This window comes from Sparus aurata, chromosome 22 (genome assembly GCF_900880675.1).
Source record: "Sparus aurata chromosome 22, fSpaAur1.1, whole genome shotgun sequence".
NCBI lineage: Eukaryota > Metazoa > Chordata > Actinopteri > Spariformes > Sparidae > Sparus > Sparus aurata.
Genome location: NC_044208.1, coordinates 16,189,200 through 16,202,631, shown reverse-complemented (window position 1 = coordinate 16,202,631; position 13,432 = coordinate 16,189,200). Strand labels below are relative to the sequence as shown.

General features: G+C 41.3%; 2 protein-coding genes across 4 annotated transcripts in view; both read left to right on the top strand.

Annotated features, from left to right (window-relative positions):
* The first annotated feature begins 395 nt into the window (after positions 1 to 395).
* On the top strand, positions 396 to 8,671 carry dtl (denticleless E3 ubiquitin protein ligase adapter). 2 transcript variants are annotated; one of them, XM_030404988.1, is made up of 15 exons: positions 396 to 642; positions 2,178 to 2,315; positions 2,424 to 2,516; positions 2,593 to 2,654; positions 2,872 to 2,992; positions 3,268 to 3,333; positions 3,479 to 3,594; positions 3,935 to 4,008; positions 4,118 to 4,224; positions 4,319 to 4,423; positions 4,913 to 5,025; positions 5,144 to 5,233; positions 5,434 to 5,557; positions 6,490 to 7,136; positions 7,930 to 8,671. In XM_030404988.1, the coding sequence occupies exons 1-15, from the start codon at positions 591 to 593 to the stop codon at positions 7,993 to 7,995; spliced, it is 1,974 nt and encodes a 657-aa protein (XP_030260848.1). In that variant the 5' UTR covers positions 396 to 590; the 3' UTR covers positions 7,996 to 8,671. The 2 variants fall into 2 exon arrangements, with proteins under 2 accessions (XP_030260848.1, XP_030260847.1); XM_030404987.1 differs by having other exon boundaries at positions 7,927 to 8,671.
* A 2,268-nt stretch (positions 8,672 to 10,939) lies between these two features.
* ppp2r5a (protein phosphatase 2, regulatory subunit B', alpha isoform) overlaps positions 10,940 to 13,432 on the top strand; it is a 58,912-nt gene continuing 56,419 nt past the window's right edge. For both annotated transcript variants that reach the window (XM_030405167.1, XM_030405166.1), the window contains exon 1: positions 10,940 to 12,040. In XM_030405167.1, coding sequence (XP_030261027.1) covers positions 11,893 to 12,040 — 148 coding nt within the window. In that variant the 5' untranslated portion in view covers positions 10,940 to 11,892. The remainder of the gene's footprint in view (positions 12,041 to 13,432) is intronic.

Here is a 13,432-nt window from a genome sequence, read left to right as displayed (position 1 = left end):
TTTAGAGGGTATTATATATTTTGCGCCACTGCAAGTATTTCAGTTTTAGTTACTTTTCACATAGGGCTTTTTATATTGTTTAGTGGAATTGTTGTGAAAGTATAATACTTTCACAGTGTGATTGTAGGATCTGCATATTTATTCCACCATTGCATTCTGCACGATGAAGGTCAAACATACAAGTGAGGTAGTAATGAGCAAATAAACACTTTTGAGAGGACGAGAGTTAAAGTGCTTTATAGATTTACTCCATCGAGGATATGCAGGATATGCCACCTTCCTGACCGTTAAAAACAGAGAGCTTATGACTGTTCATCCAATTATTAATATGATCAATAGATGGTAGTTTATTTTGACGACAGAAGTAATGTGGATGTGGCGTCGGTGATTTTGCGGAAGTGGCTGTTTGTTCTCGACCAATGGCAGCGTGTAACGCAAGTTTAGCGGGTGATTCAGTGCCTCAGCTCGGGCGACCTGTTCGCGGGAAAGAGAAGCGGCTTCATCGCGGATAAAGATTGCAAGCTAACGATCCGACAAACTTTTCAGTGTTTTACAAACTAGTCCAGATCGTCTTCTGCTGAAGTGTAGGGATGCTTTTCCGCTCAATCGTTGACAGAGGAGTGGGCAGAAGAAGGCAGAATGGTAAGAGAATCAGTGTGTTTGTGGATATTGGTGGGGGGTTTTCTGTTACCGGGTGCGCCCTGTTGTTTATTGTGCAACTGGGGAACTTAAGCTAGATTAACATCAAAGTTCAGTTGACCTTAAAATGCTGTTTTTTATATCCAGAGTAGATAAAACCACCATGCTACAGTTTACAGTTTGATCTTTTGTCGTGAGATCTATCTGTTGGCATGGCAGCAGAATTTAACTTTTTTCAAATGAGATCAAATTAACGTTATTTTACGTTTTTCATGCGTAGCGTGCTCTTCCACGCTCCTCCTTATCAGCAGTAAAACCGGAGACTCTCGTAAAAGATCATAAATAAGGGTGAGCTGATCTGACTGAATCAATCACCATACTTTGTTTTACAGTGTGGACCATCATATGACAGGAGTAGTCAAGATAATGTGCAAACAATGAAATGTTTAATGCATCGGCCAGTGCTCCACTATCATACATTATATCAAACTAAAGCAAAAAAAAAAAAAAAAACAGTTGGAAAAATAAACCAACCAACAATACGTTTGTAATCAGAAATCTGGACATAGTAATGTGGTGAAAATATGCAGTGTCCCCAAAGTTCAAGAAAGTTATACTTAAGCAAAATTAAGATATCATTTTAGATATTGATTTGGTTAAAGCGAAAGTCACCCATACAGATGGTACTTGAGTGAAGGTCTTAAAATATTTGAAATGAGATAAACTTAGATATCAAAAGTAGCTACAAGTCAAAATAAATTATACATGTATTTATGTGTATGCATGTGTTGTATGCTATGGGTCGATCGATTATCAGATCAAATATTCAATCTGATGCAGCACACAACCTGAAAGTCACTAAAATTATTAAATTAATAAAGTGAGTAAAAAGAACCATATTTGCTCCAAAATGTAGTTGAGTAGAAGTACTAAGAAGCAGAAGATGAAGTTAATCCTGTAAAGTATAAGTACCTCAAACTTGTACTTTACTTGTACTGGTACTTGAGTAAATGCACTTAGTTACATTCCATCACTGATAATATCACATGATAGGACTGAAACATTATGACAGAATCCCACGTGGTCTGCAACTAACAATTATTCTTACCTAATGTCAAAACATTCTGATAAATGCTTGACACAGTTTTTCAGAGCTCAAAGTGACATCTTCAAATTTCTTATTTTGCAGAACCAACTGCCCAAAACACGACGACTCTTTATGTATCATGATGCATGACAAAGAAAAGCAGCAAATCCTCACGTTTAAGAAGCTGGAACCAGCAAATGTTTGATATTTTTGCATGAAAATATGTCTGAAACGATCAGTTATTAAAACAGTTGGCTAATTGATTAATCGTTGCAGCTCTAGGTGCAACTCATCATCAATAAACAATGATGTTTTGAGTTAAAGTGTTTTTATTGTTCCACTGTAAGAAGTAAAAACTCAAATACAGTCTGTAACTGCAGCAGTCGGATGAATTTTTAGCACACTTTGACGTAAAATCACCAAATTGAAATGCTGTTTCTGATCTTCCCAGCCCTCCCTGCAGATCCCTGGCTCAGGTACCCTCTGACGTCTCTGCTGGAGGGCTACCAGTGTGTCCGACATGACGAGCACATCTCCTACGGCAACCTGGGTGACTCTGTGCCTCCGTTTGGACTGGCTTTCTCCTCTGGTAACACACCTGCACAGTACATACCATAATCTCATCAGATGATGTACAGCACAGCTCGGAGCTGTTGCAGTTTATGTGTCTAACTGTTGTTGCCGCTCTTCTCTTCAGCCGGGGAGCCGCGGAACGTCCTTGCAGCGGCTAACGAAGAAGGCATTGTTCGGATCTACGACACAGAGAGCCGAGAGAGGCCACTTCTTAAAGGTGTGTAGAAAGACGTTTTCCCCAGCAGTTCTGTCCATGATCAGGACGGTGGCTCATTGTGTTTGCATGTTTGCAGAGTGGCTGGCTCATGAGAACGCTGTCTTTGACTTAGCCTGGGTACCAGGGGAGCCCCAGATAGTAAGTACTTAAGATTAATTCTATTAATCCGCATGTATACAGTTCATATTCGGTTCTATCCAAATCATTCATTTTTGTTCTCTGGTTACTGGCTTGTTGTATTTCCTCATTATCTTCCCCTCCCTGTCACTGCACTTCAAGCTCAGTGAAAACTCCTTTTCTCACAAACCAAAACCTTCTCTGACTGATTTTTTTTTAATGGTCGTGTCATCTGTAGGTGACTGCTGCTGGGGATCAGATGGCCAGGCTGTGGGATGTGAAGTCAGGGGAGCTTTTAGGCAGCTTCAAGGGCCACCTCTGCAGCCTCAAGTCCGTCGCGTTCACACCGCAAGAGAAAGGTATACCGGAGGGATGTTTCTAACGTAAAAGCCCAGTGTTGATGGCGCATCTTGGTGGAGCAACCTGTTATTCATCAGTGTTTTATTTAAGCCTTCGCATATTATTGTGGCATTAATAATGAGTAATACATACTGTATGCTGGGACGAGACAATCTGGTGTACAATTATTAGTATTTAATATCAAGTAGGTGCTCGCATGACCCGAGTGAGTGAAATTTTTTAATTTAGACGAAATACCTTTTGTTTTGACGATGCTTTGTCCTCTATTCAACAGCTGTGTTCTGTACCGGTGCCAGAGATGGAAACATTATGGTCTGGGACACCAGGTGCAGCAAAAAAGGTATCAGTCAGAAAATTGTTTTTGAACCGTTTTGTCAGACCCAGTTTTTATGAGATCTCAGGCCGAATTAATGGGGCCATTGCAGAATACTGGGGTCATTTCACGTTTGGCAGTGCTTGTGACCGCGTTTCTTTCGTCCTCTCAGACGGTTTCTACAGACAGGTGAAGCAGATCAGCGGCGCTCACAACAAGGCGGAGGCGAACCCCCTCACCAAGACGAAGAAGAGGCGGGGCAGCGCACGAGGCATGGCTCCCTGCGTGGTGAGTTTCTTCCTAAGCTGACAGAAACTTTGCCCATTTTCAACCAGCTTCTTCTCACAACAATGTTGGTGGACTTGTCACCATGTCGCCTGCACCCAGAGCCCCCCATTAAGGCCAAACACCCCACCTTGCAGATTTTGGGGCAGTTATATCAACTACAGACACCTGGCAGTGCTGATAAACTATTTAAACATTATCCTAGTGTACTATTTAGCTGCGATAGACAAAGTTTGCGAACTTGTAGCGGCAACCATAGTGTTTCTGTATAGTGAAAACTGAGACTGAAAACACATGTTTTTGCTGCGTAGGCAGATCTTTGAGCACCGGTTCTTTCTTGCAGGACTCCCAGCAGAGCGTCACGGTGGTTTTGTTTCGGGATCAGCACACCCTCATCTCCTCTGGGGCTGTCGATGGGTAAGAAACTCCTGTTACTTGTTTTCTAACATTCAGCAAGCCTGTGTTAAAAGACTCTCAAAGCAAAAATAATTAAAATAACTTTTTCTATTTAATTTCTCTCAACCAGTGTGATCAAGATGTGGGACCTCAGAAAGAACTACACAGCACACCGTCAAGATCCCATTCCTATGCAGACGTACCTGTACCCGGGGTCATGCATGCGCAGTCGGCTGGGTTAGTTTTTCTTTAGTTGCAATACCTGACATAATTTTTACTGAAACATGCAAACAGCCACAAGAAGCTGACTGGTGTTTTGCGTGTGTTGCAGGTTACTCCGGTCTTGTTCTGGACTCCGCGAGATCCAACGTTTTCTGTAACTGCACCGACGATAATATCTACATGTTCAACCTCAGCGGAACCAAAACGACTCCAGGTAAACGAGGGCCACGTTCCGACTGTGCGTGTTGTCTATCTGTGCCAAAATGGCCTTCTCGCGAGTTCATCACAAATACATTGCCGTCGCTCATCACTAGATGGAGCTGCAAACTAATGTGCTCTGCGTTAACTGTCACGTTTGAGAGCTGACAGAGGACATGTAGCGATGCAGAGATTTTAATAGCTTGTTACTTTCCTGAATGTGGACCTCTAGTTTGACTGCTAATCAGCTCTGAATCAGCTGGCTGAGACTCGTGCACCGCAGACTAGGAGGCAGTTTCGAACACAGTCCCTGGAGTATTGATTAGACCACTTAATGCTCAGGGACTGAAGGACAGTTCAGCCGTCTGTTCCATTAGTTACGGCCCGAAATACTTCTCTTTAAGGCTCATGTCCTCTTTTTTTTGTTGCTCTGTTTACGGCTCAATCTTTCTGCAATGAAATTAGACTGAGTGATTCTAACATTGCTGTTTATTGTTCTCCACAGTTGAAGTTTTCAGTGGCCACCAGAACTCCTCGTTTTATGTGAAGTCCACCATTAGCCCAGACGACCAGTTCTTGGCCAGCGGTTCCAGTGACAATCACTCGTACATCTGGAAGGTGTGGTGTCCGTTTTTAATGTGACATGTCAGAATTATTCTTTGTTTGTGTTGTATTGTTTTAGCCTGAATGTGATGCTGTACTTTAGTGTTTTTAAAACCTTATTGTTATATTTCAGATCTCTGATCCGAAACATCCTCCCACGATGCTCCAAGGCCACAGCGAGGAGGTGACGTCCGTCGCCTGGTGCCCGACAGATTTCACTAAGGTGAGGCGACAAAGTGTCATGTTGCTTTGTCCAGTATGAATTTTTCAATGACTCGTTCGGTAATCGGTCACAGCTGTGCTAATCTCCGTCCTGTTTTATTTTTTTGCAAAACCGATTGATTCAGAGGTTTGTCTGTTTCCCTGCTGTGAAGCTGATCTGTTTTAATAGGCTCTGGTAAATCCCCAATGCTCTGTTGGCAGATTGCTTCCTGTTCTGATGACCACACTGTGCGGATCTGGAGGCTTCGTCGGGAAATGGATGGAGCGCAGGCTTCAGTGGGACAGGCCAACCTTGTGGGCTGGGCACGCTCGAAGTCTCCCTTAAGTAAGCATTTACAACCACCGTTAACTACTTTGTAACAATATAAACAATGTGCACCGATATTAGACCAATAATCAGTTACCTATCCAAGGACATTTAGCTGGTGGGTTGTGTTGTGGCATCTCCTTGTCAAAAAAATATCTACTTATAGAAGTAATAAGTCAAAATTGTGTGTGTAAACGTTACTTCAATCTAACATGGGTAAGTGCAAGTTCAACAAGATCTGGAATGACACTTTAAATGCTTGGTTGAAGTATGTTTTTAAAGGTGTGATATGTACACATTTTTGTGTTAAAATATGAGAAGTTAACAGAATGTATTAACAGAATGCGAAGAAATACCCCAAGCGACTATAGGAATACAAACAGTGACGCCTCCTCTGTGCTCTAAGCTTGTATTTTGGACAAAGTCACCTAATGGGACCAATAAATGCACAGCTAACTGAGCTAACTAGCTAATGGCAGCTACAGTAAGCAGCAGTTTGCAGTTACTCTGGTGATAGGCTGCTCTCTATTTGTTTGGAGTATGAATTAGACAGGTGGCCAATTCTTACACATTGACCCTTTTTAAATAAACTAATTTTAAGCCGACTGCAGCTTGTGCAAGAAAATGCTCATATTGGGGTATAAAGGCATCGCATGGTATATCAGGAAAAACATAAAGCTGCCATAAAGAGGTATCACCAGACGCCTGCAAATCATCCAAAATTGTTCTGTGTTCACGTTGGCAGCGTCACCAAGTGTTGATGGTCGAGGTTTTAGTATGGATGTGAAATAGGTCTTCACGCTGGTCTTAAAAAGTCTTGTTGAACTCTGCTGAGCATGTGAAATGTGCAGCTCATAAATCCCTGCTGTCCTGCCCTTGAGTCCAAAATGTGTCACTAGAAGTATTCATGGTGTCACATCTGAACTAACAAGGACTTTTGCTTTCTTAAGGGCCTCCGAGCAGAGCCGAAACAACCCCTGCCAAGACCCAGCGGACAGACAGTCTTGCCAGCCTTGCGTCACCACAGCTTGCAGCCTGCGCTCCCAGTGGCGCCGCCTTGCCTCTGCCCTCCAGCACCACGTCACCCAAACCTTCTCAGGACGCTAAGGCTGCTGCCGCTCGCCAGAGAACACCAACTTCTATCAAAGAGTGGTTATCTCCGAGCCGCAGATCTCCCAGTCAGGTAGGCCTTCCGCTCCGTCGGGTGCTGAGCCCTTGTCCCCAGAGCCCGGCGGGCAGCACCTCTCCCACGGAATGGCGTGCCAAACGCAGGCTGGAGACTGCCGACAATGTGTCCCCGAGCTGTGAGGGTGTAGAAGAGTTGGACTGTGTTAATGTGCTCTACCCTGCAGCTAAGAGAAGCCGAGCCCTGTCTGGAATCTTCTGCCCTGCTCAGGACAGCCGGGTACAAACAGGTTGCCACACGGAGGACAAGCAAGCCTCATCGAGGCATACCGGCAAGGAGAACTGTTCCCCCAGAGCAGCTGACTGGCTTTCGGTGATGAGCCAAAAGATGAGGAATGGTCAAGGAAGTCCGAGCGCACCCAAAAGCCCCAGTGGCTCGAAGAAACAAGAGGGCAAGACACCAGCTTCACCGGTAAACACCAAAATCCTCACAACCCTTCTCTCAGTAGTATTAATGCATGCTGTCCGTTTAAGTGTATGATCAATGGTGGCTGAGACCTTTAATTGCATGATACACCCCTCTCCCTCTCTTCACAAGTTTCCTGTCTGCCTCTGTACAATCACTATCCCCTCGAGATAAAAAAAAAAAAGCCCCGAAAAATCCTTGAAGTCAGTTAGCTTAGCACAAGGACTGGACGTGTGTGAAAACGGCTATCCTGGCTCTTGCCAAAGTTAACAATGTCTGCTGTTCACCAGCACCTCCTAAAGTGCCACTAATGAACACATTTAATGTCAACATATCCCTTTCTAGGACTTAACCAGACTTACTCCTGCTTCTAGTCTTTGTATGAAGCTGAGCTAACCATCGGCTGGCGGGAGCTTCATATTTGCCGCACAGACATGAGAGTGGTATTGATCTTCGCGTATAACACTCAAGAAACTGACTAGAGAGTGAACTGCTGCACTTATTTGAGGCTAAAATTATTTCTTCATGGACGCATAAATAATTTGTCATTTCTTTTGGCCGTGCACCATTCAACGCCTTCTTTTACTTCCACTTACTTGGAATGTTCTCAGCGTTGACACACAAGCTCACGCCTCCACTTTGGGAGAGAATATCTGCATTACAATAGAAATACACTGGCTTCAGGGGTGATTTTGGTCTGTCCCTCCTTATCAGTGCAGATGTTCATTTGCACGGGAATGTTCTCTAGCTCTTAAGATGAATATTACAGCTGACCTTTTTGTTTCCCTCTGTTTAGCAGACCATCCGCTCACCACATGCCATGAAGAAAATATCCACATATTTCTCCAGAAGGCCTCTGGAGTGACTGCTCCTGCCAGTGAGATGCTCTGTGCTTCTGTTTAAAAGGTTTTATTTAGGGTATTTTTAACCTGAAGCCTATAAGAACACTGATCTATGTCCAGATGAACCCAGAAAGATTGGAAAAAAAACCTAAAAAACACTGTTCTGAATATTTGATGTTGCAGTTTTCACATCCCAGAGAGGCTGCTTTAATTTAATTGGGTCATAGGTTTTGCAGTTACCTCCTACACAGTCTTCTGGAGCTGTGCAGAAATTCTCAGTTTGGAAAAAAAGAGAAAGCGATTTGCAGGTTGCTGAGTAGATTTTTTTCATTTCACTCAAACCTGAAAATTCCATGGGATGCTTCAGTGTTAAATAGGAGAATGTTCAATGGTTTTTGTCGCCAAGCGCAGAGAAAAACATTTGTCTGCAGGTGTAGACATTTTAAATTTCTGCTGAAAGACATGAACATTTATTTGATTCACACCTTGAACAGTTTTATGGACTTCACTGAGATGTATTTCTTTGTCTTTGTGAGTTTTTTCATGTGTGGGTTTTGATTCTGCAAGTGTAATTTTTTTTTTCTTGAACAAGCTGTTTATATGTACAAAATAACCGATGATTGTTGGTTGGTTCCCTTGTATTTAACTGCCATAATTTTGCCGTGGTCAGATTTATTAAATTGAAAATTGTTTTCAGAGTGTGTGGAATACTGATGGTTGCATATTCTCAGTGCAGCGTGTTTGTGGGAGCAAGAGTGCAGGGTGGCGAGACGCACGTGACAGTAAAATCATCACTTTGACCATTTCCTGCAGTAGCTTACACGTTTTGTCTCCTTGTGACCTGTCTTCACAGGTTACACATAAACTTTTTTTTTGTTTCTGGTTTCATTGTCATGTTTTTAGGGGTATGGTTACAGAGAGTTAAAGGAGTTTTGTGGAACGTCTGTGATTTGCTGGAAATTGGCCATTCTTTTGAAATGCTGCAGAAAATCTGACCAGAGTCCTTCAAAAAAGTAAACCCACAGTCCAGCAGCATCAAACAACTTAAATCGTCCACAGTCTCGTATAGGCAACCGAGAGACGGGAAAGCGCTAATTATTAACGTTACATTACTATCTGCTCGCATATGGCCAATAACAAGGTGACTGATATATGTATATTGCTGAAAAAAAAAATTATATTCTTATGAGTCCTTATAAGATGCTAGTTAGCATTATTTAATAATAAATACTTTGGTTGTACACATGTGAAATTCTTTGGCTGAAAGACACCATGACAGAAATGGTAAATAAGTAATATAATGTATAAAGAAATGAGAGTAAAAGTAAGCAATAAGGTATAAAGCAATAAAAAAAAAAGGGAAGAGGTATGAAACAACAGGAATAAGGTGCTTATGTCTATATACATATATAGACATAAGACATTTTATTGACATAAAACTATGTACAATAGCAATAAGTATAAACAGAATATAATAATACTGATCAACTTTATTTATATAGCACCTTTACAAAGGGATTTGACAAACAAGCAAAGGCAGGAAACTCAGGAAGACAATATTACAGAATAAACACTCAGCAGTCAAGTCAAACACAGGGACGCCTAGTCTAAGGGGAGTTAGAGAAAACGTAAAAGCACATAAGAGAGTATGAGTCACAACAAGTAAAAGGAGTAAAAGCCAGAAAACAGCCAAGATCACAGAAAAAGAAAGATAGAGGGAAAGTCATTTAAATATAAAGACAAATATACCAACAGATAAAAACATTATGAGTAGTAAAAATAATAAAGAATGATAAATAGATTAACAATAAACAAATAAAAACAGTCAAGGACGGTAAGTAAAATATATCACATTAGAGGAATCAAAAACAGACAAAGATAAAAAGACTAAGAGCATTAAAAGGAATATCAAGATAGCAAAATGAAAAGTGGGTTTATAAAGTGGATTTTAAGAAGTGTTTATATGTGTTGTGTTTTATATTTAGTTATGTATACACAGTATATATATGTATATACACATATGCACCTTAAATTCTGCAAAGCTTCAATTCCCAGCTGATTTAAAGTGATAAATATGCAGTATTTAATAACCACCCCCTGTCTCATGGTTCTTATTTCGAAAGGTCCCCTGATCGCACGCATATATATATAGATCTTTTATCAGTCTGTGGTGGCCAATGTACTTTTCTTTGCTGTGGTTTGTTGGGGAAGCAGCATCGGAGCCAGCGACACCAACAGACTCAACAAACTGATCAGGAAGGCTGGCTCTGTGATTGGCTGCTTCAGCTTCGCTGTCGCAGCAATAGATACAGGAAATCTTTCCTGCCACAAGCCATCACTTTATACAACAACTCTCTCACCTCTGCCTGAGAGAGAACTCTGGTCTCTCTACTGTTTTGTTGTATATATTATTATTGTTATAGTATAGTTTGCATATTTTGTTTTGTTGTATATATTATTATTGTTTATTGCACACTGTGCACTGTATATATACACTATGTATATATTGCCTTCTATTTATGTTATGTACAAAGTGTTGTATTTGCGGACCCACTACTGCTGTAACTAAATAATTTCCCAGTCTGGGATCATTAAAGTAATTCTATCTATCTATCTATCTATCTATCTATCTATCTATCTATCTATCTATCTATCTATCTATCTATCTATCTATAATAGAAATAAGGTAATACATATCCGTTTTTGGTCTTATTTTATGTTAATAATATCAAAGTACTGCATTATCCATACATTAATTAACATTAACCATGTTTAGTTGATGATGTTTGGAGCTAAATGAACTACCACTGCTGCCACTCCTCATTCTACTGTACAACGTCACGTATTTGTTTTCACATGTCACATGTTCAGGGACAGCATTCTGCGCGACGTTATTGGCTTAAAAAGTTTCCAGTTTTTTGATTCTCCGCTTCTGATTGGCCGGTAGAGACGTCCGTCAATGACGTACAACTGTCAGGCTCTGCAGTCCACGGAACAGGCAAGCCGAGCAGACAGCGACGGAGCGGCTGTACGGGGAGTGTTTTTACGGCTGTCGGCTCAGCACGACATCCAGTAAATTGTCCAATTCAAGAACACACGGTGTTTTTAGAGGCATTGGAAACGAAACTACCGCTCGGTATTCATCGAGGAATGTAGATAAAACAAAGTCAGTCGATTGTCGACGAGGCTAACTTTTAAGTGCTAAATGAGTCGTCGAGCGCGACTGAACTTCATCGACCGTGGACAGTTGTTCTGAAAACACTCAGCGGAAGTCTAACTTGGATTAAAATCAGCGGTTTGAGACTTGGACTTGGTATCTACAAGAAGAACTACATGAATATAACGTGGCAACTATCTTTTCTAACTTTTTTCTCCTCAACGGCCGTGCATACCGTTGTCGTAGTGGCATAAATGCTACATTAACGCTAGCTAACTTTAGCAAGCTAGCTAGCTGCATTAGCTGGCAGCCCAGCTCAAAACAGTAGTTTGCTACTGGCAGAACTTTACAACTTACTTTTTAATGGCTATGTTTTTCATACGTTTTGCTACAGGTAGACCTTTTGCAAACACGGCGAGGAAGTAAAAAAAACCTAATTTTGGAAGCCAAGTTGTCATGTTCTTTTGTTAGTAAGTTCAAGTTATACTGCGGGTAATGCCATGAGTCTCAGTTTGTCTTTTTGTTTCGTGTTTTGAAGATTCTCCCGAATTACTAGTCGTCCTAATGATGCAGCCTTTGGACACAGTCTAACCCCAATTCAGAGCGACCATGTTGGATCATACAGAATAACACAAGACTTGGACAGGAGACGAGCTACAAGTCGTGCGGTTGGCTCCATGTTTTTGTGCTAATGCAGAAGAGGAAACCTTTCATTTGACCGAGGGATAGCTTGTCACAAGTCTTCGCCAGTTTATGCATCAAAATGTCGGCCATCTCTGCATCCGAGAAAGTGGATGGGTTTACGCGAAAGTCCGTGAGGAAGGCCCAGAAACAGAGAAAATCCCAGGGCTCGTCTCAGTATCGCACACAGAGCGCTCCAGTTGAGCTCTCACCGCTGCCGCAGCTCAAAGGTACGGTAAGAGGATGAAGGGGTCTGTCGCTTAAAATAGGCTGTCAACACCAGGGTGTACACTTCATGTCCACTGCTATATGCGCAGCAGTCTCATTCAGCATGCCAAATACAATACACATTTCACACACTGTATTGTGCTGTGTGTTGGAACCGTACTGAGTAGATGAAAAGTTGTGGAAACATCCCCAAATATATCCTTCTTTGTTAATTATTGCTTTCACCACAGGGCATTTAGAACATTAACTACATTGACTGCCTGCAAAAGTGCATCATATTATTTGTTTCCATATGTTGAGGCTCGTTGAGACTTGTTTGTCCAGAGTCAAGTAAAAAAACTAACAGCTTTTATTTTCATCATGTTCAATAAACAAAAGTCTCCCTGTATGATGAAGTTCTTTGCCGTCCACTCTGAATGGCTTTGTACAATGAAACACAAAATGTTAGTCAACAATATATTTGAATCGAAGATGTATATACTAGGCCCCAACCAATACTTAATTTTGGGGCCAATGCTAATATTAGGAAGGAAAAGATTCTGATATCGATGTTTTGGTTGAGATTTTTTGCAATGATAGATTATACAGAAGATGACTATATCATGACTATATCATGACTAAATCAAAGTTTTGTAAATGCGTCGATGCCACAATAATTACAGAATACAGCTATTTATATACAAATATGAATAAACATGCAGTGCATCGTGAATCTGCGTCAGGATGGGTGTTAAAAGCAGCAGCAGCAAGATGGTGATGATAATGAGGTCGTCATCAAAAGTTCATGTCTGGAAAAAACGGCTTTAACTTTGACTGTGTGCGAGCACCACACATCGATGTTCTAAACACAGAGTCCACCTGTCCTCATTCAGCTTTAGATTCAGCATACAAAGCTCCTCTCTGTACCATTGCGACATGTACAGTATTTAAAATTCCAGTTGTGTTGGCAACAGAATGCTGCACTTCTTCGTCCTCGTCTTTGTGTTTGACAGATACAAACCAACTTTAGAGTAGCATTTACAAGATTCTGCGCTACTGTTATTATTGGGTACATTTATCGGCTATGATTTAACAGAATCTGATACATAGACAATAATTAGATTTTCCCAATATCAGGCCCATATATATTGTGCATCGCTAGTAAAGTATCAGTGCAATATGAAGTGAAAACAACATTTGGAAAAAGGAATGGAACAGTAATGATGTCCTCTCTACAGCTTGACAAGTTTAGATTTTGTGATGTTACAAAGCTGTTTCCAATACAAACATGCTGAAATGTATCTCACGTCCTGTGCCAGAGGCACGATTGCTGGAACACCTAAAATAAGAAGTACACTGCTGGTTTTACTCACACACTTGTTCATTCTCATACCCTGTTGGAATCATTCCTGAAA

Excerpts from the sequence above, each read along its gene's own strand:
- dtl (XM_030404987.1), top strand. The coding sequence starts at position 591 with ATGCTTTTCCGCTCAATCGTTGACAGAGGAGTGGGCAGAAGAAGGCAG. Across the intron at positions 5,026-5,143 it reads ATCACTCGTACATCTGGAAG|ATCTCTGATCCGAAACATCC; the intron begins GTGTGGTGTCCG and ends GTTATATTTCAG. Across the intron at positions 5,558-6,489 it reads ACGCTCGAAGTCTCCCTTAA|GGCCTCCGAGCAGAGCCGAA; the intron begins GTAAGCATTTAC and ends TGCTTTCTTAAG.